This window comes from Oryzias latipes, chromosome 11 (genome assembly GCF_053564925.1).
Source record: "Oryzias latipes strain Hd-rR chromosome 11, Olatipes_Hd-rR_3.1".
In the NCBI taxonomy this organism is placed as follows: domain Eukaryota; kingdom Metazoa; phylum Chordata; class Actinopteri; order Beloniformes; family Adrianichthyidae; genus Oryzias; species Oryzias latipes.
Genome location: NC_136247.1, coordinates 12,863,274 through 12,887,821, shown reverse-complemented (window position 1 = coordinate 12,887,821; position 24,548 = coordinate 12,863,274). Strand labels below are relative to the sequence as shown.

General features: G+C 41.2%; 1 protein-coding gene across 1 annotated transcript; it reads left to right on the top strand.

The window, feature by feature from the left end:
- The first annotated feature begins 1,191 nt into the window (after positions 1 to 1,191).
- On the top strand, positions 1,192 to 24,502 carry atp1a3a (ATPase Na+/K+ transporting subunit alpha 3a). Its single transcript, XM_004074068.5, has 23 exons — positions 1,192 to 1,655; positions 11,169 to 11,282; positions 11,441 to 11,500; positions 11,635 to 11,838; positions 12,740 to 12,853; positions 14,276 to 14,410; positions 14,616 to 14,733; positions 15,877 to 15,965; positions 16,277 to 16,456; positions 17,431 to 17,629; positions 18,601 to 18,845; positions 18,960 to 19,152; positions 19,249 to 19,424; positions 19,539 to 19,675; positions 19,750 to 19,900; positions 19,988 to 20,156; positions 20,328 to 20,482; positions 20,775 to 20,898; positions 21,055 to 21,200; positions 21,304 to 21,434; positions 21,896 to 21,997; positions 22,861 to 22,952; positions 23,156 to 24,502. The coding sequence occupies exons 1-23, from the start codon at positions 1,650 to 1,652 to the stop codon at positions 23,182 to 23,184; spliced, it is 3,069 nt and encodes a 1,022-aa protein (XP_004074116.1). The 5' UTR covers positions 1,192 to 1,649; the 3' UTR covers positions 23,185 to 24,502.
- The last annotated feature ends 46 nt before the right edge of the window (positions 24,503 to 24,548 follow it).

Here is a 24,548-nt window from a genome sequence, read left to right as displayed (position 1 = left end):
AGAACAGGAATCTGAGGCTACAATTCACACAGACTCACCAAAACTGGACAATAGAAGATTGGAAAAATTTAGTCTGGTTTGATGAGTCTACATTTCAGCTGAAAATTTGATTGGCAGAGTCAGTCAGAATTTGGCGTCGACAACGTGAAACCATGGATCCAGCCTGCCTTGTATTACTAGTTTAGGCTTTTGGTGGTGGGGTTAGAGTGTGCGGGATATTTTCTTGGCACACCAGTTGAGCATGGTTACAACACCACAGCCTACGTGAGCATTGTTGCTGACCATATCCATCCTTTTATGACCACAGTGTAGCATATTCGGATGGCTACTTCCAGCAGGATAAGGCGCCATGTCAGCTGGAATCATCTCAGATTGGTTTCTTGAACATTACAATGAGTTCACTGGACTCAAATGACCTCCACAGTCACCAGTAGAGCAACCCAGTAGAGCACCTTTGGGATGGGGTGGAATGGGAGATTGGCATCATGGATGTGCAGCCGACAAAACTCCAGCAACTGTGTGATGCTATGATGTCAATGTGGACCAAACTCTCTGAGGAATGTTTCCATTACCTTATTGAATCCATGCCACCAAGGATTAAGGCAGGTCTCAAGGCAAAGGGGGTCCTACCCGGCATTAGTGACCGGTAAGTGTAGTTTGGAAAGATGTTCCAGATGTTTACCATGAAAAAAATGCCACACGAAGGTATCCTAAGATGCAGTTTTTACATAAAAGTGCCATTAAGTTTAGGGAAAAAATTAAAGAATGAAGGTATGTGATATGAATTTGTCCCTGATATTTAAATTTGAGTACATTTAAATTTCCCTCACTGTACTAAGGTCAACTTCTGACTCTAGCTGTACACAGATATACGTAATGAATGGGACATTTTGCTATATTTTATAGTTTTCTTGAGCATGATTGTTACGTCCCGGGTGGGGGGGGGGGCACAACAGCGCAACCATGAAATAAGACAAGAAGTCAGAAATGATGTATATAAATATTGTTTATAATATTTAAAGATTCAGGCTGCTGCAAACCATTACCTATTAAAGAAGAATTACTTAATTTTTTTCTTTTTTACTGATAAAAAGCTTCTTTATGTTTTATATCACTGTGGTATATTTGTTATTCAGCTCAGTTCTTTTTAGGGCTCATATGGGGCTTCACGCGCAATAACTGAGAAGAAAAGTGAGAGCCACGGCAGCCTGAGCGCAATGGCGGAGGGAGACAGCATCCGAGGAGAAGGCTGCCGACCGGCTCTACTTTCCGCCGGCATCATTAGAGCCTTGCAGGGAGAAGGCTGGTGAACTGTCAGTAAAGACCGCGTTCATTACAACATTTTACTCCGAATGAAACAAGACGTTTGGGTTTCCATTTGAACTCCTCAGGTTTTGTCGTAGTTTACTATGAAACGTAGCTTCGACAACCTTCCTTCTGGCCATTCCTCGTAATTATAACCCAAGAAGGCGTCTTTATCAGTTAATTGAATTTTGGCATTGCAGCTTAGTAACTAACACTCCAGTGACGCTTTTCCTTTCTATTAGAAACGGTTTCGCGCCCCTTGTCTCCCTTAAACCATCTATTCTGGTGGCTTAAAACTCTACGAGGGATTCGTGTGCTGAGGAGAGCCGGCAGACAGCGCCAAAATGGGGGTAAGAGATTCATTTCTGTGGTGGGAGAGGATGCGGTGACGTGTTCCCAGTTAATGTATGTCTGTATGGAAAGAGTTAACGCATGATATTAGAATGACAGCACTTGCCGTGCTATATGTAAGGTTATATTTAAATAGAAAAAAATGTTTTTCCGTGCGCGCTGCTGGTCAAAACTAAGGGGTTTAATCCCTCTCGGAGAGGCATCCCATTAAGATGATTCATTGCACCGGATCAATTCGTTTTATGATAACCGCAGAGATTAATTGTAGCAGATGTGGTTTTGGGGGTGGGGGGCACAATTATGTCTTTCATTTTTTATATATTTTTTTTTTGCAACAGACTTGAGTCGTCTCTCTCTGCATCCAGATTGAGATTCCAGGCAGGTGTGTGACAGAGTAACGTTACTGTAGTGTAACGAATCCCTTAACGGCTTATTGACGTTACTCCATAAAAATTGTAACGTGCAGGCGCGAGTCGCCTGATGGAGCCCTGCACTGACGCCCTTTATAGCCTGGAAAACGACGAAGGACGTCCGTGACTGTAACAGTCCCTGCGATGAGTGCGCGCCAAGGACGCAGTGGGTGTCGGACAGGTGTGCCAATGAGATTTCACCTGCAAGGATGCCTTTTTTGTGCATATCTGTTTGAAGCGCGCGGGGGGGGGTCCGGATATCTTTTGGGGGAAATTGCGGTGTGTGGGGATTCTTTGCGCATTTACGCATAAAAATTTGCAGGTGGTCAAAGCGCAACCTGGACTGCGGCTTTCATTCCTTCGTGCGTAAAGCGGCTCTGTTGCAGCTGCGCGTCTCCTCACGTATTTGTAGGAGAAATTGGGAGGAAGCATAAATGGAAAAGTGTTAACCAGCCTTTCTTTCAGGGTGGGGGCCCAGACGTCTCACCATCCGCCTGTTGGTGCATTTTCCATTCAAATATTACATAATGCCAGGTGGTGTGTGTGTGTGTGTGTGTGCAGGCTGTCCTTGTTGAAGCTTGGGCAGGATGAAGGTGTGGCCCAAGAGTATTACAAACTAATAGTTCCTTAGCTCTGAACACACCCCATTTGATTTTCTTTGTCTACCCCCTCATAAAGCTGCTCTGAAGGCAGACAGATAATGCCTCCTCTGCATGATTTCACTCCAGGAGTCTCTCTAAACCGGGCTGAGCTGTCAGGTCATAAAGGACATTCTGTTCCATCCACTAAATTTAGACATGTCTGATATCATCCCAGCTTCAATATAATCAATCTATGATGTGTTACTCCACATTTGTAAATGTGTTCTTGCCATCCAAGTGCATAGAATTTTATTATTTTTAGCAGTATGTAAAACCTTTTGTTTGTGTGATGAGATGTAGTTGTGTATGGTGTGGCCTGGTGTCTTCATCCATCCCATCCATAAAGGTTTGGTGAGTGCAGGTGCAGGTTGTGTGGTAGAAAATGCTCACAGACCGAGTTGTGGAGCGATGCCGCTCTGTCACGCTTCGCAAGTCTGTCCACTAGATCGCCTGAGGGGGACACCACACGCAACTGACTACTGTGTCAAAGAGAGGAGTAGGGGGAGGGTAGTGTGCGGGGAAGGGGGGGCTGCTGAGTGGAAATTCCCATGTTCAGGCTGTGCTTTACCATCAAGGGGATGAAGGAGGAGAGATAGAGAAGATAAAGGGAACTGGAGTGATGTTGAGTTTAGAAGGCAAGTGGGACCATTTGATCTGGGCCACTTGATTTGGTCGTGAAGGCTGGTGGAGCCAGTGACCGAGCTGGAGGCTGTAAAGGTGGAGGGACAGGAAATGAGGCACTGAGGCAGGAAGCCATAATGCCTTTTCCAATGAGTCACCTTGAAGAGCATCCAGGGAAGGATGGAGGGATGCAGCAACAGGTGTTGGAATGATTCCGTCGTGATGAAGCAGGAACTCTATGTGCAAAATAAAGAGTGCATAGTTATTCTGTGACATAACTCAAATTCACGGGAATTAATGAATGCATGTGCTGGTAATCCAAAAAGGATTTGATTAGAAACCTCAAACCTAAAAGCTCACGGTGAATGAGGCGTACATTTACTTACTGATGGGGTAGTGTTGGTTCTTTGACACAGTTTATGTTTTTAGCTTTCATCAGGATTCCACTTTCAAGGAGCCTCAAGGAAACATTTTGCTGTGGAGAATATGGCTTTAGTAACACTCCAAAAAAATCCAGAAGCAAACTTTTTCCCAAAACTAAAAGGGACTTTTCTTGGTCAGAGTAAGAAGAAAAATAGCAAGCTGTGAACGTCATGATGTTGGCAGTTTGAAAGTTAGTGTATTTGTGACGTAGAAAATACCCTAGGTGTGCTACAAGCTCCCTGCTCCGCTCCATTCTCATGCGTCCACTTGTAGATGACTAGATCCATGCACGTCTTTGATTTGCTTGTCTGAGCTGGAATCTGGATCTAAACTGGACGGTTGGATAGCTCTGACATTGATTGCCATTTTTTTTCCTCCAGTAATGTGAGGTTTGGGTTGTGATTAAATGAACAGTAATCTATAAATGTGATGAATATACTTATAGTTAAGGGCTACTGTCGTGCTACATATTCTATTCTTTGACAAATTTGAAGATGAATGGTTATGCAACTGACCTTTTGTTTATGGGATTCGACGACATGTTAATCTCTTCTTATTTGAAGCATTTCCACCTAAATATAGTCCAAAGGTGCTAATTACATACCATTTAATTTACCATAACTGGAGCCTTAGCTGCAACAACTGCATCAGAAATGTAAGGATATCCAATGTCATCTTGAAGTCTGTATTTGGATTTGTCTTAGATATGCAGGAAGGTTCTAGATCAGGCCATTTAGGATCATCTAAAGATAAAGGTGTCTTCATTAGAAGTGGAAAATTCACATGTATATTTTGTGTTTGTTAATGTATGTATTTTTTACACACATGAAACATATTTACAAGTATTGATCCAAAGTACATTTACTGACAAATAGTACAAAAGTAAATTATGACACAAGCTAAATGTGGGAGCTACAGACTTTTTTATATGAAGAAAGTTTGGATTTAACTGCATTATCACAGACATGATTTTTTATTATTCTTTATAGATATGAACACTTACATCCCAAGCAAAGTAAGAATAAAAACGGACACTGTGGTTTTAGTGCTGTACTATTTCAACTTTTTTGTTCTTCACGTACTCGTTCTTGTGCTTCTGATCTTGTTTCGAAAAGTGCTAAAAATATTCCTTAAAAACAAGACGTCCTTACAGTCCTGTCACTTCCATCTTTCACAGTTTTCACAGCTCACAAGATTTTTCTTTTACTTTACAAAACATTGCAAGCTGACAGATATTGTGTAGATATAATCAAATATTACTGGTAAACACCTAATAGTGTCAAACGCTCACCAAATAAACTGTCAGAAACTTAAGGCTATAGGATGCATGCAACAAAGAAGGGTTATGTCATGCTTTTACTACTTTGTTTTCTGTGGATAAAAAAACTATATAGAATATTTATGTGTTTGATGGGGTGCAGGTCTAATTATTAGGTCTCAGACCTCATGGTCTCGAATTAGCATCCTAGCGTTTGCTGTAGTTCTTCAAAGAACCCAGATACTTTCTCTTTACCTCTGTGTTAGTCTGCTTGATGCAAAGCCTGTAAAGTGTCCGATTCACTTCATTCCCATTCATCACCTCTTCTCCCTGCGGGCACTGTAAAGAACTGAGTGAGGGACCAACTGTTTCCTCTCATCAGATGAATGGATTCAGCTTTGCAAAAGTAGATGCTGTATATCATGGTGTTCTGTTCTGTTATCGACATCAGTTGTCGTTTATAAATGTTTTTAGGAGATTGTTAGTTATGCATCCTGCACAGTCCTCCCACAAAGTCTAATGTCTTGACTAAGTTTAGCTCACAAAAGGCCTGCACAATAAATTGCAAATTTATCGTTATTGCTATATCAAGTTGTGCAATACGCATTTCGCAAAAGACAGTAAAAATTGTAATAAATGGCCGTCTTAAATAAGCTAAAACAATCTTATGGCAGCTTGAAGTATTAAACAAATCAAATAAATCCCTTTATGCATTTGACCAATCAAATGGACGCCTTCACGTTATGTAGATGCTTGCCTCCTGTGTAGGCAAGGGCCATTTAGAGTATAATTTATGTTAAGGCGACTCTTATTTAAATTAAAGTGTTGCAGTGAAATGGAAATGATTCTTTTTGTTGTTTAGCTATTTGTTCATGTATCGCAAGTTATATCGTCATCACAATATTGATCACTAATATCGCACATCGTGAGATTTCCTCATATCGTGCAGCCCTAGCTCACAAATAAATGAAAGATAATTTATTACTGGAAAATCCCAATCTGCAGCATCAGTACCGTATCTGTGATGGTATAAACTACTTTTTAAATCCATCTCTTCTGTTCAGATTTGTAGCAACACAGTGAAAGTCCAATTTCATAAAAATAGCTTATTTCCTCTCCAGCCTGCTCTGTTTCTTGTTCTTTTCAAAGACAGCTTCAGATAATTAATACAATGTGAATAATAACAAATTTTACTCTAAGAAATGATGCAAGCGTAAAACAAAACCTGAATGAACCTGTTCCTGTCCTTCTCAGACAGGTTTGTATTCAAAGATCCCAGCATAGAATAGAGTTTATGACTTCCTTCTTGCATAACAGAGTTTCAGTTTACAATTCGTGTTGCAGGAGTTTACTGCATGGAGTGACAACGATTTTCCAAACTACTCCAAAGCCCATGTGGCTGCATCGATCCTCTCTGCAGTGCTGACCTTAGGGCTTAGTTTGGCTTCATCCAACTGTTGGTTTTATTCACTGAAGTTTGCTCTGGTTTTATTTATGGAAAAGTGAAATAAAGAGACACAATCTTGAATGCTGGTTATAGTAACCGTTATTTTTCTGTGCATTGAAGGTACAAACGTTTCTATTTTTTGTAGAAAGATTTTAACCTGGTTTTAAATCAAGTGACAATCTTATTATGGCCCTTTTGTAGCATGTTGTCCACAGGGTAATTCAGGCTGCTTGGATGCATTTGATTACTTTAGTTCATTTGGTGACACGTCATTAAGAAGTTAAACAGTTCCAGCTGGGTGTCAATAAAAGTCGTTGCATGAAGTCATTATGGATTGTTGTTTCTTCGGGTGGTTACTATCTCCTGTACCATTCACGGCTGTAATGATATGACTTTTTCCAGTGCAGGCTGGGTTTAACCGTTGTGCTATCCTATGGGGTTAAGATGACCATTGACATGTTATTCCTACCATGACAAAGGTGGATAAAGGTGAAGATCAGAAATCATTGAAGAAAAAAGGTTCAGAGCACTGTCTAGTGGGTCTAGATGACCCAACTCCCAACGTTAAAGTGCCTAGGATAGCACAAGGGTTACAAAGCTAATTTTATGGTGTTGAATTGATCTTTGCCGTCAGGATTTGGTGTGAAATCACAAAATCCAATGACTGATTTTGTTACAATGTCTTTTCTTGGAGTAAGTTTTTTTATAGCAAGCATTTCGTTATTGGAAGTTTATCTTTGTTTATTTTATATTACTAGTTATGTAAAGAAAAAATCCAATTGTAAAAAAACAAAATGGCTTTTGGAATAAAAAAAACAAAACATCTTTATTTCCATTAGATTGTATCATAGATAAAAATGTGGTTCTGTCTTGAATTCTAAATTCAAAGCACATTTGTCGCCAACACAACCTGGTTTTTGGATGTGTTTGTTTGGATTTGGAGCAGTTGTATAAAAGCTCAATTCTATTTTCAAAAACATGTCTAACCTGAACAATAACAGGGGAGGACAAGAAAGTGAAGATGTGATCTGACAATGAGGAACTAAAGCCAATAAGTCCCAGGTTCTGCAGCTCTGTCAGCTTAAACATAACGCAGAAAACATTGAACAACTTTGTTCTTCACAGCGTACAGCTTGTCTGGTCGTGCAGCAGTTTCAGCAGATCAATATTTCATTAATACTGACTCCCAACCTCTGACCTCATTTTAGTGAGGGTGTAAGAAAAAGCACTGACCTGCCATGACAGGGCGCTGATCACCAATTTTATATTCTCCGCCCTGCGATCAATGTGGTTACTGTGACATCACTTCCTGTTATGTGGAGTTTGCGAGTTGTGACTCTGGTTTTTTTATGCTTTACACACGTGGGGAGAAAATACACATTTTTGTCTATGAAACCAACAATTAACAGACAATGAAGGCCTTCAGTCTACCCTGTTGACAAAATGTGGACTTTCAAAAAAGGACATGCACGAAACAAATCCTATTTTTGTTTTTAGTAATTTTTTTATCATAAAAAAATGCACAAATGATCCAAAAGCTATCAATAGGCAGCCTGTAGGTGACCCAGACTTGATATTAAACCTTAGTGCAATAAGAAGGGGAGAAGCAGGGAAGCAGATGGGCAGCCTGGAGGGAGGAGAATGTAAACAAAGTGGGAGGGAGAAGGGAGGCACCAATGATGGAGGATCCCTCTAACTCTGTGTGTGCGTGCTGCTCTGTACTTGCATGTTCACATCAGGATTTTGTAGGTCGGTCAGTCCACTGATCTGCGTGATAATCCATTGCTGTGTGTGTGTGCGGATGATTCACCCTCTGTGCCAGCACCAGAGCTGCCGCCCTTCACTGGAATGATAACACCAGCAAAATCCTCCATTTAAAAATCTCAGCTCAAAGTGGGGCTGTTTGCTGACTGGAGCATCATCAGATTTAGTTGGAAAACAGGCAAAATAAAACACTTGGACCGGAGTATATATTAAATCACTCTGATGTCACATGTGACAGTGATTCTTTATCTCCTGTCCGAGCTTCATATAAGCCGCTAGATTTATGTTCATGACTTGGTTAGGGTTGTGTGCCAGACATTTCCCTTCCTGTAACTTCCAAAAGGGAATCAACCAGCTAACTGTGCACTTCACTATCAAATTCTATGAATTTCTCTTTTCTTTTTAGTTCCTTTTTCTTACTTTTATAATATTTGCTCTGATGTTAACATGCAAAGTTCATTTTGTGAATCGGTGATGCAACACAGTCGCAATCCATGCAGCACAGTTACTTAAAATAAACTTTTATTTCTGCATTTCAATTATTTCCTGCTAAACACAAATTCTCACACAAAAAAATTAATAGAAATAACTTTTTTGTTAGTTTCCTTAAGTTTATTGCACATGTGAAGGAATAATATGCATCACATGATGGTAAGAATACTTTCAGCCTGACAAAATAAATATGCTAAATATGTGCAATAATTTGTGATTTTAAAGCATCAATGTGCATGTGAGTAGATATGAGGGGGACTTGCAGAGAGAGACTTAAAACAAATGACAGAAGCAAAGAGGAAGAGAATTATGCAGAGGGATTACTGTTGTTCACTGGGTTAATCCGTTTGTGTAGTAAACAGCTGGAAACGGAGGCTTCGCTGGACGCTACTGTCCAGGGAACACCACTCCACTACTCCTGACAGATGGCAGAAACACACAATCACTCACTCAAACAACCAGGAAGCACATTCGTGTTTACTATCACACGAAACAACATTAACGATACACTTTCCTCTTTATTTGAAGGTTATTTCCTTGTTTTTTATGCACTTGTGTGTCACAGGAATGCTGAATATTTCAATGTAATGCTATTAAATATAAACATTTGAAATAACGTGTTGTTTTGGAATAGGTTTTTTATTAAATAAGCGACTCGTCGCATTTCGGGCAGACACTCGGCAGAATTGCAGGTTACTCCCCTAGGGCGGGTCTGTTAATTAACCCACCTGCTTAGCGTCCTATTTAAGTCAGGTGTACAATTGTTCATTCTCTCTTACCTTCAGCGCTCATTCTTTGCCCCTCCCTCCTCCCCGGCTTCCACCTGTGGGCTCCGTTACGGGGGTTGTTACCCGAAAGTGTATGGAAAAATAATTGTCTCAAGGAATTGAACGGAGCCTTATGCCAAAACGAAGTTGTGAATCAAATTGTGAATGTCATCCTAAAGATGTTGTGAAAACCTAAAGATGTCGTGAAATAAATGTTCTTCTGCAAGAGTTGTCTGACTGAAATGATATACAAGTGTAGAACACAACATAACAGCAAACTAAAAAACATTGTTTCCATACTGATCACAGCAATAAAAAATAATTTTTAGTATTTGTCATTTCTAGATTCAAGACCATAGTTTTCCAACATTTATTTATATAAAAGATTCCAAATTCTTATTTATATTTTAGTGATGTATTGATTTATAATAGGATTTATATTCCTTTTAGTGGAATTCACACAAAAAATGTTTATGAAAATAGTATTAAAAAATATGAATAAAAACTAAACACCAAGTGCTGAAGCTATAGATGTAGTGTTTCAAATGAAAAATGCTGCATGTTCCCCAGTGTTGACTTTCTCTTCCTCTTTTAGGAAACTCTTTCTTTTGGTTTTTACCTAACAATATGATTAGCCAATGCTACGTTTTTAAAGCGGTGTTGTATGGCCCTCGGATGCTACCCGCCCTATCCTCGCCGCTCCCCTTTGACCAAGCGTCACTCTCATAGCAGCTGCCTTTTTCTGCCCCTCTTCTCCAGCCCCTTTGGTTGGGGCTGCACCTGTACATGACAAACTGATGAAAAAAATACTTTTTGGTTGGTTTTAGCTCCATAATAACCATTGAGGTTTTTGGTTGCCTGGGTTGGATCAACATGTCTACGTAATTTTTAAAAGAACTGACAACAGAGATTTTTTGTTAACTACACCTACATTCCTAATATGTTTATACTGCATGTCCTTCAGTTTAGCCAGGGATTCATGTATTACATTTCACAATAATCCAGTAAAAAATTGTGCGAGCAACAGGGAAACAACCCTTTTAGCCACGCTTACGGCGTTCACAATTCCAGCTTTTTTTTCCCAAATAGCTTCCCAATGATGCTCAAGGAGTTAGGAGTCAATAGGTCAAAAGCCCCAGGAGGACTTTTTAATTTTGTAACGGGGCCTTAAGGTGTTTTTTTCTTTTAGTTAAGATGGCAACCTCTTCCCAAGGTCAAAGGTTAAAGAAACTCCGGTTTTGAAACATGTCAAACTTGTGAGATGTATGTGAAATTTCATTGCCCAAAAAAAAGTTTTCTTTTCCCATATTGTGCGAAAATGTGAAAATCGCCAAATTTCACAGTTTGCCACAAAAAAGCCCACAAAGCCGTAGGTCCGAGGAGCATCCGATAATAATTTTGAAACGTTAGATATCCCTGACATGAGTCTTAGTTTCATTAGTAAATTTTTTATTTTTTTATTCGGCTGCATAAGAGATTTTAGCACCATTCATCTTTTTGCCCGCTGAGATGTGATCCTTCACACCCAACAGTCATTTTCATTGGGTACTAGGTGTGTGTACATTTTGGTGAGTTTTTGGCAGGGGCAAGTTTTTCGTTTAAAGACACAAAAGAAAGAAGAATTGCGAAAACAATCTGGTTCTTGTCGTTCAGGACTGCTGAAGCTAAATACAGCTCTCTGTGTTACAGTATGGACGGTCGGACAGCTACCGTGTGGCCACCACGCAGGACAAGGATGAGAAAGAGTCACCTAAGAAGAAGGGAGGAAAGGATCTGGATGACCTGAAGAAGGAAGTTCCTATAGTATGTAAACACTTCCTATTTCCTCATGACTCTGAAAGCAACAAACCTCCTTATATTAGGCATTTTTAAATGCTTTTATAGTTGAGGTTGAAGAAGTTATATGCATAAATACCTATAAATCAGATGTTGAAACATAGATTACATTGGTTTTTTTATAGACGGAACACAAAATGTCAGTGGAGGAGGTTTGCCGGAAGTACAACACTGATATCGTACAAGTAAGTTCTTTACTTTAAACCAACTTAACAACTGCAAAGAAATCTGTTTACATTCTTTCTTTTTACATACTTTTGTCCCCTGCCTTCATTTTCTTCTCAACTTGTTGAGCTGCTTTCTGTCTGTTCCTCTTCAGGGGCTGACCAACGCTCTGGCAGCAGAGTACCTGGCCAGAGACGGCCCCAACGCCTTGACTCCACCCCCTACCACTCCCGAATGGGTGAAGTTCTGCCGTCAGCTGTTTGGTGGATTCTCCATTCTGCTCTGGATTGGTGCCATTCTCTGCTTCCTCGCCTACGCCATTCAGGCGGCGACTGAGGATGAGCCCGCCGGAGATAATGTAAGTGTAGGATGTATTGCACTGCTTGACAGATGGAATATTCTGACATGCAAAATTTGTGTCTACTATTTAAAGACAAAAAAAACCTTAAGCTATAAATTTTGTTCAGTGTCGAATAGATCTTTTAATGTTTTCAAAGCAACGGCACCTTCTGAATGCAGAAGCTCCCTGTGTTTTGTGTGGAGCAGCCCACAGGGATGAGTCTGTGTCAGTGATGGGACTGCTGTCAGCTGTTTATCCAAATCAACCAGTCCAGCTGTACAGTGACACCCTCCATGCTGCTCCCATCCTCGTATGACACACTGAGAAGGATCGCCTGACTCCTGGCGTTGGCAGTGGTGGGCACAGAGAGGAGCGTTCATGGGTCAGCACGGTCAAAGCACATCTAAACGGCTCTGACTCATGCAGCATGTGGGGACAAAATGCTCAGGACCACAGGCGGGACTCACACTTGGACAGTTGAGTCAGGGAGTTACCAACTGAATGGACCACAACCAGCGGCTACACTTGTGTCCAATGCCACAGGATCTGGACGGGACATCTGCAGAAGAGATTAGTTAAAAGATTGGATTGAGACCTTCTTATGATGATCCAATAAAACACGAGATGAGACAGACTGTCGCTGTCATAAGAGGACGGACAGAGCAGACAGGAAAAAGGCTTTCACATTCAAATTAAAAAGCCTAAAGAATATTCATCTCGGTTAAATTAAGATCTTCAACTGTGAAATCAATCCTGTTTTTTGATCATGGTGCTTTTCTTTGTCAAAATAAAGCTTCTCTTTCTATCGCTTTTTTTTTAAACTCCTTTACTTTCATTTGAGACACTTTTAGATTAAAGTAGCTGCACTAAAAAGGAACTTTGACTGTATTTAATTGTCCCCTCTCTGTCTGTTCTGTAGTTGTATTTGGGCATCGTGCTGTCTGCGGTCGTCATCATCACAGGCTGCTTCTCCTATTTCCAAGAAGCTAAGAGCTCCAAGATCATGGAATCCTTCAAGAACATGGTCCCACAGGTACAGAGACCTCAAGGTCATAATCTCTTGATAAAAAATAAAAAAAAAACACATTAATTGTCTTACCAAATGAAAGGTTATATATTTTTGTACTACATTAACTGAAAAATGTTTGAAATTATTTCAGCTTGTAGAACCGTCCTGTTTTTGACATTTCTAGAATAATATAAACTGGAAAAACTGCACAAGAGTATTTTGAATCTATTTTGAATCATGGCTGTTGTTTATTTTTTTAATTGTTCTCAACACAGTTTTGAGAAATTATAACTTTCTAATGCAGGGAATAAACTGCTGTCACAAACAATCAGGACATCATCACAAGTCCAGGTCTTTGAAGACCCAGTCAAATGAAAATGGTGTTTCTGGAGTTTTAACATGTTCTTCTGGCTTTTTTTCTCACAATGGAGGACTTTTTTTTTTTTCTTTCCCGTATACTTTATTTATCCCTCAATGGGGAAATTCTTCTCCGCATTTGACCCATCCCCTGGGGGAGCGGTGAGTTGCAACTGAACTGCGCTCGGGAGGCGGTACTCGGGAGGCGGTAGCGTTAAGGGCCTTGCCTAAGGACCCTCACTGAGTGATGTTAACTGCTCGTCATTGATATGGTAATTGCCCCCAGTACCATTGTTTCTTCCCCTCTGGGAATCGAACCCTGGATTCCTGCATGGTAGCTGCTCACCTTACCAACCGAGCTACTCAGCCGCAAAGTATATAAAGTATATAAAGGCGTTAAGATTAAAAGATGAAAACTATGTTTCTGAGTAATACTTTATTGTTGTGAATCAGGAGTTGACAAAAAATGCCATTTGAAAAGCCTGTAGCACTTCTGTAGGTGCTACAATCAGCAGGCCACCAGCTCGCTGCCTCTTTCCATTCTGATGCATCCACTTGCAGACAATCAGATCCATGTACGTCTTTGTTTTCCTAGTCTGAACTAGAATCTGACTTATAACTGTAGCTCCTATATTGTTCGTCGTTTTTGTTGCACCGATAATGTTGGGTTGGGGTTTTGAGGGACTGGAAGCTAGCAGGAGAGAGTGTAAACAAAGGAATGATGGGAAATGAGTGAAGGCTTACTCTGTGCCAACAGTCTTGCCCACGATTCAGAGGCAATTTTCTGTTGAACTCCAACCGCTCTGCAGAAATTATGTCCTAGAAATGACAGGTTTTTTGATTTTGGTATAAAATAACAAAAAATGGCATAATCATAATTAAAGGACCACTGGGGACGCTTTTACAATAGACCAAAAGATGATTGGAGTGAGATTTAAAAAACGTTTTCATCCCATCAAGTGTATGCTGTTCTGTTTTATAATCACTTCAGCTTTAGGCTTATTCTCCGTCTGCTTTTTTCAGTCTTAAAACATTTGTCTTTATAGAAAGTATTTTCATCTTTGGCATGAATGATCTCCCTGTTTGCAGCAAGCCTTGGTGATTCGGGAGGGCGAGAAGATGCAGATCAATGCTGAGCAGGTCGTGGCAGGAGACCTGGTGGAGGTGAAGGGCGGAGACAGGATCCCAGCTGATCTTCGTGTCATCTCCTCTCATGGCTGTAAGGTGAGCTGCAGACGCAGAGAACGTCATAAGCTTGAAGAGTTTTTAAAATCACAAAATCTGTGTGAGTAAATGTCAATTTTCATCTGTTTAACTCCAATCCATAATAATTTCTTTCCCTTCATGATTTTCTGACTCCCTCCGTCAGATTTTACTTTAAGTTGTCTGCCTCCCATGTTTGGTTTTACACGTTGTTGTTTTTTCTCAGGTGGACAACTCATCTCTGACTGGCGAATCAGAGCCTCAGACCAGGTCACCTGACTGCACCCATGACAATCCCCTGGAAACCCGCAACATCGCCTTCTTCTCCACCAACTGCGTCGAGGGTAAGTTCACCATCCCAGCATTTCAAATGAAACATTGTCATAATTCTTCTTGGAATAGGAAATGTTTCCTGTTTAATTTACTTTAAAGTTGTTTATGTTTCACCTGTATTATGTTCAGATATTTCTTAGTTAGCACTTAATGCTTTCTAGAAGAAATATAGAATCACCGTACTTACGTAGCAAAAAGTTGGTTACTTCTCTTAAAAATGGTGAATGGTTGAATGAACAACAGTTTTAATAGCCGAAAACGACATGTTGGACTACTTTGATCCTCTTTATCGTAGAGTTTTGCCTATACTGAAGCTTTATAAAACCCTTTAAGAGATGTGAAGTTAACTTCCCACACTATTCCATCCCAACACAGATGGGAGACTTTTAAAACTCTCCCCAAAATCTATGAAACAATCTCATCATTAAATTATAAGCAACAAAAATATTAACATTTTATTTTAGGTTGATGTACCTTGATGTACCTGTAATATTTTTGTAAAACATCCTCCCAGCAATAAGGAATAAATACAGGAATCAATATCAGACAAGACAATCTCTGCTTCTCATTATTTTAATCTCATTAATGATTTCAAGTTAAATTTCTTTTGGTCTTTAGAAAAAATATTAATTCCAGGCTATTGTATTACTGAGTTTATTGGTATTCCACATAACCTTTTTGATTATTTTAATACACACAAATTACAGTCATTTAAAAATATAAAAATATTATCAATCAACTGTGTAATATGGAAAACTGTTGTGATTTATGCCATTTTTGTAGGTTATTAAACAACTGATTGAAATTTAAAACCACAAAACAGTTAAACATAATCGCAGATGTTTAAGATTATATCAAATAAAATCTTTATCTTACAAAATATCTCACAAAAATATTAATTAGAGGAGCAAACATTTTGGATCAGGTGGCTAGCCCTCACAGACTGTTAAAATAGGTTTATATGGCGCCCTCTGGTGGGTATTTATGGTCACTGCAAGTCACTCCAAATCTATCCGTTTGCTCATGTCCGTCTCAGAAAATTTCCTGCCCTATGTTCCTGTTTTTAATGTATTCCTGCTTTAAAGTGTCTGTATTTTGCAGTGAATCTCAGCTCAGAATGGACCAATGATAAAAAACCCTCTGGTGCTCTGCAGGAACTGCACGTGGTATTGTTGTCTGCACTGGGGATCGCACAGTTATGGGCCGCATCGCCACGCTCACCTCCGGCCTGGAGACCGGCAAGGTAATCTGATCATTATCAATGCTCGCTGCTCTGGAGCAAGTTAGGCTATCTTTAGATATGTACAGACTTTATGTCTTTCTTGAAAGTAAACCAGATCTTGTGTAATTGGTTTGTTGTTGTTGTTTTTCTTTTGTCTTTTAGACACATTTTCTTATTTGGTTGTTTTTAGATCAACAGGTTGTAAAGTAAAGGACTGACTAATCTTTCACGAGCTTCAATCAGCTGCACTTCTTATGTTGGAATTTGATCTCTTCAAGTTGCCATTGTTCTTACAAAAACAGACACATCAGGTCCCGTTTCTTGTTTTTCAGACCCCCATTGCCAAAGAGATCGAGCACTTCATCCAGATCATCACGGGCGTGGCCGTCTTTCTCGGTGTCACCTTCTTCATCCTCTCTATCGTCCTGGGTTACTCCTGGCTGGAAGCCGTCATCTTCCTCATCGGTATCATTGTGGCAAATGTGCCCGAGGGGCTGCTGGCCACAGTCACTGTGAGTGGACCGGCGATGAGAGTCAGAGTGTAGCTGATCAGTTGTGTGCCTTTTGTGTTGTGTTCATGTAAGAAACACTGACATGTGATGCAGGTTCTGGACTTTTTTTGTGTTTTTTGTCAAATCTTGTTCTCTGATTCACAAAGTAAAAAAAAAAAAAAACTTTGTTTCACTAAAAGTGTTTCATTAATTCATTTATAACACTGAGGAAAGCCGTTTGAATAAAAAAGAAGCTATTCTGAAATGTAAACCTCCAAACCGGTGAATCTGATGGTCAGATATCAGATTCAGAGCGTCACCCACTGTGAGCTTTTCCTTTCTGTTTGTACCGGAGTCTGCTGTTCTTTAACAATGTTGTTTTCTTGTCTTGTGTGTTTGATCTAGCAGTGCTTGTTACATCTGCGTTTGTGGTTCTGTGCATCCTTGTGGGTAATCATTGTGTCCATTGGTGGTGATGTTGATGTGTTGTCTCTTCACCCTCCTGCCTCTCACAGCTACTCCATAAGTGTTTCTATTTCTCTCCATCCTCCTCCCCGTTTGTGTCTCCTTTCTTTTCTCCAGGCCAGTGCCAGTGCTCGCTGAATTGACAAGGACTAGCTAATGTAATGACATTTGGCCAGTTGCTGGTTATAAACTGACTTTGGCCTCCTCTGCTTGGCCTGGCTCTGTTTGGCCCTTTGAACTTGCCGTATTTGGAATGAAAACATAGTGCTCTGCTGCTTCATTACGCCTCTTTCATGCCTGATGTCTTCTCTGCATTTTTGTTTGGCTTTTTTAATATCTGAGAAGTTTGAACTGCTGTGCAGCTTGCTGAGTAAATGGTCACTTTAACAATCAGGGTGAATGTCTCCAGGGTAGCATGGATTCCTCTCTGGAATAGATGTTTTTGCTCCTGCATTTCTTTACTGCCTGCAAATGCTCGTCTGTACTGACAGCTTTGTCCAGACTGTGACGTTTCCTGCTGCCCTCCCCAGGTGTGTCTGACACTGACTGCCAAGCGAATGGCTCGTAAGAACTGCCTGGTAAAGAACCTCGAGGCTGTGGAAACTCTAGGCTCCACCTCCACCATCTGCTCTGACAAGACCGGCACGCTGACCCAGAACAGGATGACCGTGGCCCACATGTGGTTCGACAATCAGATCCATGAAGCTGACACGACTGAGGATCAGTCCGGTGAGTAAGGCCTTTGGGGAAGTCTGTGTTGTCATTCAGGGCTTTGAAACTTACATCCTTTTTTATTTTGTAACGTGATCTGTCTGTCAGGGGCTTCTGCCTGTCAGATAACAAGAAACAGTCATTTCAAACAGATTCCAGTGCGTGCACTAGAGCTGGGGGATGTGGCCTAAAATATAAAATCTACCAGGTTTTGTCACACCAAATATGATATCCAATTGTGTTTAATGTGTTTCTTTCTCCCCTTACCTTTGTAGTATAGTCAATGTTCCTGAATTATCGTGAGACAGACACAGAGAGAGGGAGAGAGAAGGAGAAGAACAGCAGACGAGCTAGCTGGAAGATTGAAGTAAATGTGTGTCAAACAAAGAAAGACGAAAATGAACTGAAAGACAAAACAATGTTCTTAAAAATGACAAATGGCAGAATATATTTAAGAAAAATTATTTTATGTTAACCTTTCCTTTTCTGACTTGACCTGAATTCAAAATGCAATTAAATACAAGCTGTAAAAATACCGGTACTTGTAAAACCATGTCTTCCATGAGCTGCTGCTTGCATGAGCATCTCGTAGGGAGCAGCATTTCTACCACTCGATAGACTGCCTCTGTTTCAGTCATTTAACAAATCCCTTGTACTCCCACTTTAGGTAGCAACAGCCTTCAAACAGAATTTTTAGCGTGCAGTTTGGGACATCCTTTTAAGTCTGACGTCAGAAAAGCAAAACTATTCCATAGATCGGAGGAAACTGTTCTTTTTTGTGGAAAAAGCTCCTCTTTAGTGGAGTGCTGGGGGGAAAAAAATCTTGATTTTTTTTTCCAAATCAAAATAATTTCAAATCAAAAATCAAATTAATCGTAAAATGGATGTATCGCCCAGCCCTTCAATGCACTAATGTGGAACCAGTAACTACTGCAAGTTTAGCTGAGGGCCAAAGCTTTGGTGTCACCGTCTCCTTTTTACCTGCCCAGGTTCCTCTTTCGACAAGAGCTCGACAACATGGGTGTCGCTGGCCCGCATCGCTGCTCTCTGCAACCGCGCCGTCTTCAAGGCAGGACAGGATGCTTTGCCTATCCTGAAGCGGGAAGTTGCCGGCGACGCCTCCGAATCCGCTCTGCTCAAGTGCATCGAGCTGTCCTGCGGTCCTATCAAAGTTATCAGGGACAAAAACAAGAAGGTGGCTGAGATCCCGTTCAACTCCACCAACAAGTATCAGGTGAGGGCCAAATAAACATTCACAGAAAAAAGTCCACTGTCAGTGCAACACTATGTCGGTCATTGTGGTGACCTCATACTGTCAGATTTGGAATAAATTTCTGTTTCCATCCAGCTTTCAATTCATGAAAATGAGGATGAAAACGACAACCGGTACCTGCTGGTGATGAAGGGAGCTCCAGAGAGGATCCTGGACCGCTGCTCTACCATCATGATTCAGGGTAAAGAGCAGCCCATGGATGATGAGATGAGGGAGGCCTTCCAAAACGCTTACCTGGAACTGGGAGGGCTGGGAGAGAGAGTTCTGGGTGAGGATGGCAGGATTGTTTCAAGAATTTTTTTTTCCTGCAGCTTAGATTTTTCCGTGTAAGACGACGTTTGTCTCCCTTCCCTAATTCCTGCAGGATTCTGCCACCTGTTCATGCCAGAGGACAAATATCCAAAAGGTTTCGCTTTTGACACAGATGATGTCAACTTCAGTACAGAAAACCTTTGCTTTGTGGGCCTCATATCCATGATTGACCCCCCACGCGCCGCTGTGCCTGACGCTGTGGGCAAATGTCGCTCTGCTGGCATCAAGGTGGGCGCAGCTCAGCTGTCACATTTGAAAATGCCATTGGGTTTTTTTTCATTGGGTTTTTAGTCTCCTTCCCTTGCATCCAAGATAATTGTGCCCTCTCCCTGGGCTTTGTAGGTTATTATGGTGACTGGCGATCACCCAATCACAGCCAAGGCCATTGCTAAAGGCGTCGGCATCATCTCTGAGGGGAATGAGACGGTGGAGGACATCGCTGCTCGTCTTAACATTCCCGTGAGTCAGGTCAACCCCAGGTAAGACCAAAGCAAGGAAAAACATAAAACCCAAACTGAAGACATTTGTCACATTGGGTCATTTTTCTGTAAAGGGATGCCAAGGCCTGTGTGATTCATGGTACCGACCTGAAGGACCTCACTCAGGAGCAGATGGATGATATTCTGAGAAACCACACAGAGATTGTCTTTGCCAGAACTTCCCCTCAGCAGAAGCTCATCATCGTGGAGGGCTGTCAGAGACAGGTAAGCTGCACACAAATCCACGTACAGATCATGTCAGTCAACTTCTTACTGCTGCTGCTCTAATGTTTGTCTGCTGGTTTGTGTCAGGGTGCCATCGTCGCGGTGACAGGTGACGGTGTAAATGATTCGCCTGCCCTGAAAAAGGCTGATATTGGTGTCGCCATGGGAATCTCTGGCTCTGACGTCTCCAAACAAGCTGCAGATATGATCCTGCTTGATGACAATTTTGCCTCCATTGTCACAGGAGTAGAAGAAGGTGAGAGAAAAACAAAAGAAAAGAATGTAAACGATGAGGAGGAGGTGGAAAAAGGCTGCAAAAATTGAGTCAAAAGGTTTTGAAATCCAGTAAAAAGGATTCTTCATCTAAACATTTTACCAGTTCAACCCCAAATCTTTGTAATTATTTCATTGATCCTCATTCAAACAGGGCGTCTCATCTTTGACAACTTGAAGAAGTCCATCGCGTACACTTTAACCAGCAACATCCCAGAGATCACCCCCTTCCTCTTTTTTATTTTGGTCAACATCCCACTGCCTCTGGGCACCATCACCATCCTCTGCATCGACCTGGGAACCGACATGGTGAGTCCACAGACAAACCCGCGTCCAGAACTGCTCATTCATTTACTGAACTGCAGCAGCTCAAACCTTTAATCCATAACGTTAAAGACTTTAAATGACTTATAGGAAGGAAAACCAGACCAACCATTTGAGTAAAGTCCACATAGCACATATGAACTTTAAATATCATATATCATAAGTGAACATAGAAAAGAAAGTACCGGTAACTTTATCTAAAATGCAGAAAAATGATTCAAACAGTGATTAAAAAAATGAAAAGTTCTCTGTATGTAAGGGCTTTTTATTGTTTTAGGTTCCAGCCATTTCTCTTGCTTATGAAGCAGCAGAAAGTGACATCATGAAGCGTCAGCCCAGGAACCCTCTGAGAGACAAGCTGGTCAATGAGAGGCTCATCAGTATCGCCTACGGACAAATAGGTACATTTTCCACTTTTACTTTATCCCAACACTGTGAACTGTGTCTGAAACGCCACATGAACACTGCACAGTCAGATAAGAAGCTGCAGAAATGGCAGAAATAGATGGATAAAGAACTGCAGCATCAGCGAGGCTTGTTCCAACTCATTTCTGCAGGTATGATCCAGGCTCTCGGCGGATTTTTCGCTTACTTCGTCATCATGGCTGAAAATGGCTTCCTGCCATCCCTGCTTGTCGGTATCAGGCTGAACTGGGACGATCGCTCAAACAACGACCTGGAAGACAGCTATGGCCAGCAATGGGTATGAGTGACCTGCTGCACTGTCCCACTCTTCTCAGCCAATCCCATTCAACATGAGCTCAATTATTACACAGTCTCATATGATGCGTTCTTTCTCTGTATAGACCTATGAACAACGTAAAATTGTGGAGTTTACATGCCATACAGCCTTCTTTGTCAGTATTGTGGTGGTGCAGTGGGCAGATGTCATCATTTGCAAGACCAGGCGCAATTCAGTGTTCCAGCAGGGCATGAAGTGAGTGAAAACCTGGTTCTTTAAATAATCCTGATAATCTGTTTTGCTAAAGGTTAAACTGAAATATTTTTGATACATTTGTTTTGCAAAGTTTTCTTTAACTGATGATCATCTAAGTTTATTTGTTGTCTTTTTTTGAAACGCCAGTGTGGAGACTATAAAATGGTGGTTGTAGATCAATTAGTGACTCTGACTGATGCAGTTACCTCCTTTTTCCACCAGATGTCACCAAAGAACCACATTTGCTCACATCCTTTAGAGCAGCAGTTTTTCATTTAGCCTTTTCCCATCTTCCTCCACTGCAGCATTTGTCATTCCCAAACTGACAGCGATGCAGCTGCACATCACTTCATTCCCTTTCTCACAGTCTAATATTTGTGAAAGATATTTTATAATAGCTGCAGCGACAGCTTTTAGCTCCTCTAACAGCTAATCTTTGTTCTACTTAAATGTTCATGCAGGAATAAAATTCTGATATTTGGCCTGTTTGAGGAAACGGCTCTGGCTGCTTTCTTGTCCTACTGCCCTGGCATGGACGTGGCATTAAGGATGTACCCACTGAAGTAAGTGAATGTAAACCTTCCACGATAATGCTGAGACAGTTTTTGACTCTCCTGTCCAGATTTGTGTTTAAATAAATAATTAACAACAAAAATTTCCTGGTCAAATACTGAAATCGCCAAGAACAAGGGGTGTAACAATTCATTTTAACATAGATTCTATTCATATCATAATTTGTGATTGCCGATCTGATCCATAGTGGATTTTGGTTCATTTTGAACGATCCGATTGACTATCCTGAAAATGGATCCAGGACATCTGTAGCCAAAAATTCCACCAGTGTGAATTAGAGAGGATACCTGGATGCTGAACAGTGCAAGTGATATTTTCCATATTTTTTGTATTTCTTGCAGGATAAACAAGTGTAAATTTAATATGTGTACAAACAAACAGTAAACAAGAATGAATGACAAATTAATTCACATTTTAGTCTAAATAAAGTTCACCTACTATTGTTTTTCCACATCAAAATAATACAAACAGAACACTATTAGAACATTCTACCACACTGTTTGGTCACATGTCATTGCCAAATTCAAAGTGTTTCCACACATTGGACTGAAATGACAGTTGATGGTTTTTTGCTGCCATCACATGTGTGTTGTCTGCTGTGATGCACTTGGTTGTTTTTACTTTATAATAATTTAAACCTGCCGTGTCTCAATCTAAATGGTATTTTCCAAGATCAATTTTATAATGGTATATGTCGATTCAATTAACAACTTGCCTCTGACAGATCAATCTGGTGGATCGTAGGAATATAAGACGATTCATTGATTAATCGTTACAACACTACCGAGAACAAAACACATCTTGGAGGCCGACTGACTGATCTGGTTCTTCGCTCCCACTCTTTTTCTCTCAGGCCCAGCTGGTGGTTCTGTGCGTTCCCGTATAGTTTCCTCATCTTTGTTTACGACGAGATCCGAAAAGTCATCCTCCGCCGGAGCCCTGGAGGTACTGTGGTTGAACCTCAACGTCTCGCTATTTGATCTTGTTTACAAGTGTATGGTTTAAGAAGAGCAGCCAGATGAAGGAAGAGGTTCCTTCATCTGGCTGTAGAATCAGGGAAATCGAAAATTCCTCAATCATGTTAAAGCCAGAAAATCTGTAACTTCTTCTTCTTCTTCTTCTTTTCTTTGTTCCTCTCTTCTCTGCAGGCTGGGTGGAAAAAGAGACATACTATTAACCTATCAAATCATCATTCTCATTCTCTTTCCCTTCTCTCTTTCTATCCTCCTTCCCTCCATCATTCTCCTCCTTACATACTCAAAATGTACAAGAAAACAATGTTTACTCCTCTTCTTTCTCCTCTTCATTCCCTCATCCTCATTTCCTAAAAACTAAAAGCATAAAGCTGATGAGAGGACCAACGGCAGAGGATGTCAGGGTCGGGGAGGAGCTCCTCCCCCATCCTGTCTGTCCCTATGTCCACTTTTTTTATCCAAAGTCTTTACAGCACTAATCTGCCAGTAACACTGTTTGTGCCGATGCTTGTTACACCGATGGCCGCAGCCGCTCTCCATGTGTGTACTTCCGTGACACAAGTGTGTCGGAGATGAGGTAACAGCCCAACGATCCTGACTGTTCCACTGCCGACACGGGCAGAGTGACAGCACTCCCATCCGGGCGATCCGAGCAGCCGTGTGGCAACGTTCCCACGCCACGTGATGGCCTGTTTCCTGCCAGAGCCAAGCCGCCCAGGTCCAGCTCAACTATCACTGCCATTTCCTCCTCCCACCACAAGAACACCTGTCCCACCTCTCCTCACTACCAATCTTCCGCTCCTCCTCCTCCTCTGTCACTGTTAAACCGAACCTGTCACTCCCTGGCGCCCCCAACAGAGAGAAAAAAGATCCTCACCTCCTCTCTCCTTCCTTTCTCCCTCCATTCTTCTTTCCCTCGTGTTTTTCTGCATGTGGAACCCTGTTTTCTAACAGAAAACTGATGTTTTTTAATGAAAAAAAAACAGTTGAGCTTTTTTTGTGTGTTAGTATTTTTTTTTCAGAGTTTGGATTGGGTCTGAGAGCTGCTTGTTTTTATTCAGACATGACAAAGCACACTGCCTCTCCCTGTTCCTCCTCTCCTCCTCTTCCTCCTTCACACCGCCGACTTACCCCAAACCTTCCCCGCCTCCCCGTCTGTCCCCGTTTGTCTGTTTGTGAACACTGTGCAGAGCCTCCGTCCTTGTAAACTTCCGCCTAGTTCCACCTCTTGCCTCCCTCTATTCCACCACCCCTCTTACCCCAACCATCTCCCTTCCTCGCCCTCGCTAAAGAAAAAGAAAACAAACCTTTCCGTGTCCTTGGAAAAAGAGATTTCTCTCCAGTTTCATTATTTAAATCTGTGGAATGATGGAATAAGGCTTTGTACCTTAACTTTTTGAAATAGCAGCAAAATGGAGAATGAAATCAAACAGAAGGATCTCTCTTTTTCAGCTTGGTTTCAAGTTTGTTCCAATGTGGAGTTTTGGAGGAAAAACAAATAAAATCTATGACCATCTCGTCTTTGTGGCGTTTGCTTCAGTTTTTCCTGCTCAAAAGTCTCCATCTT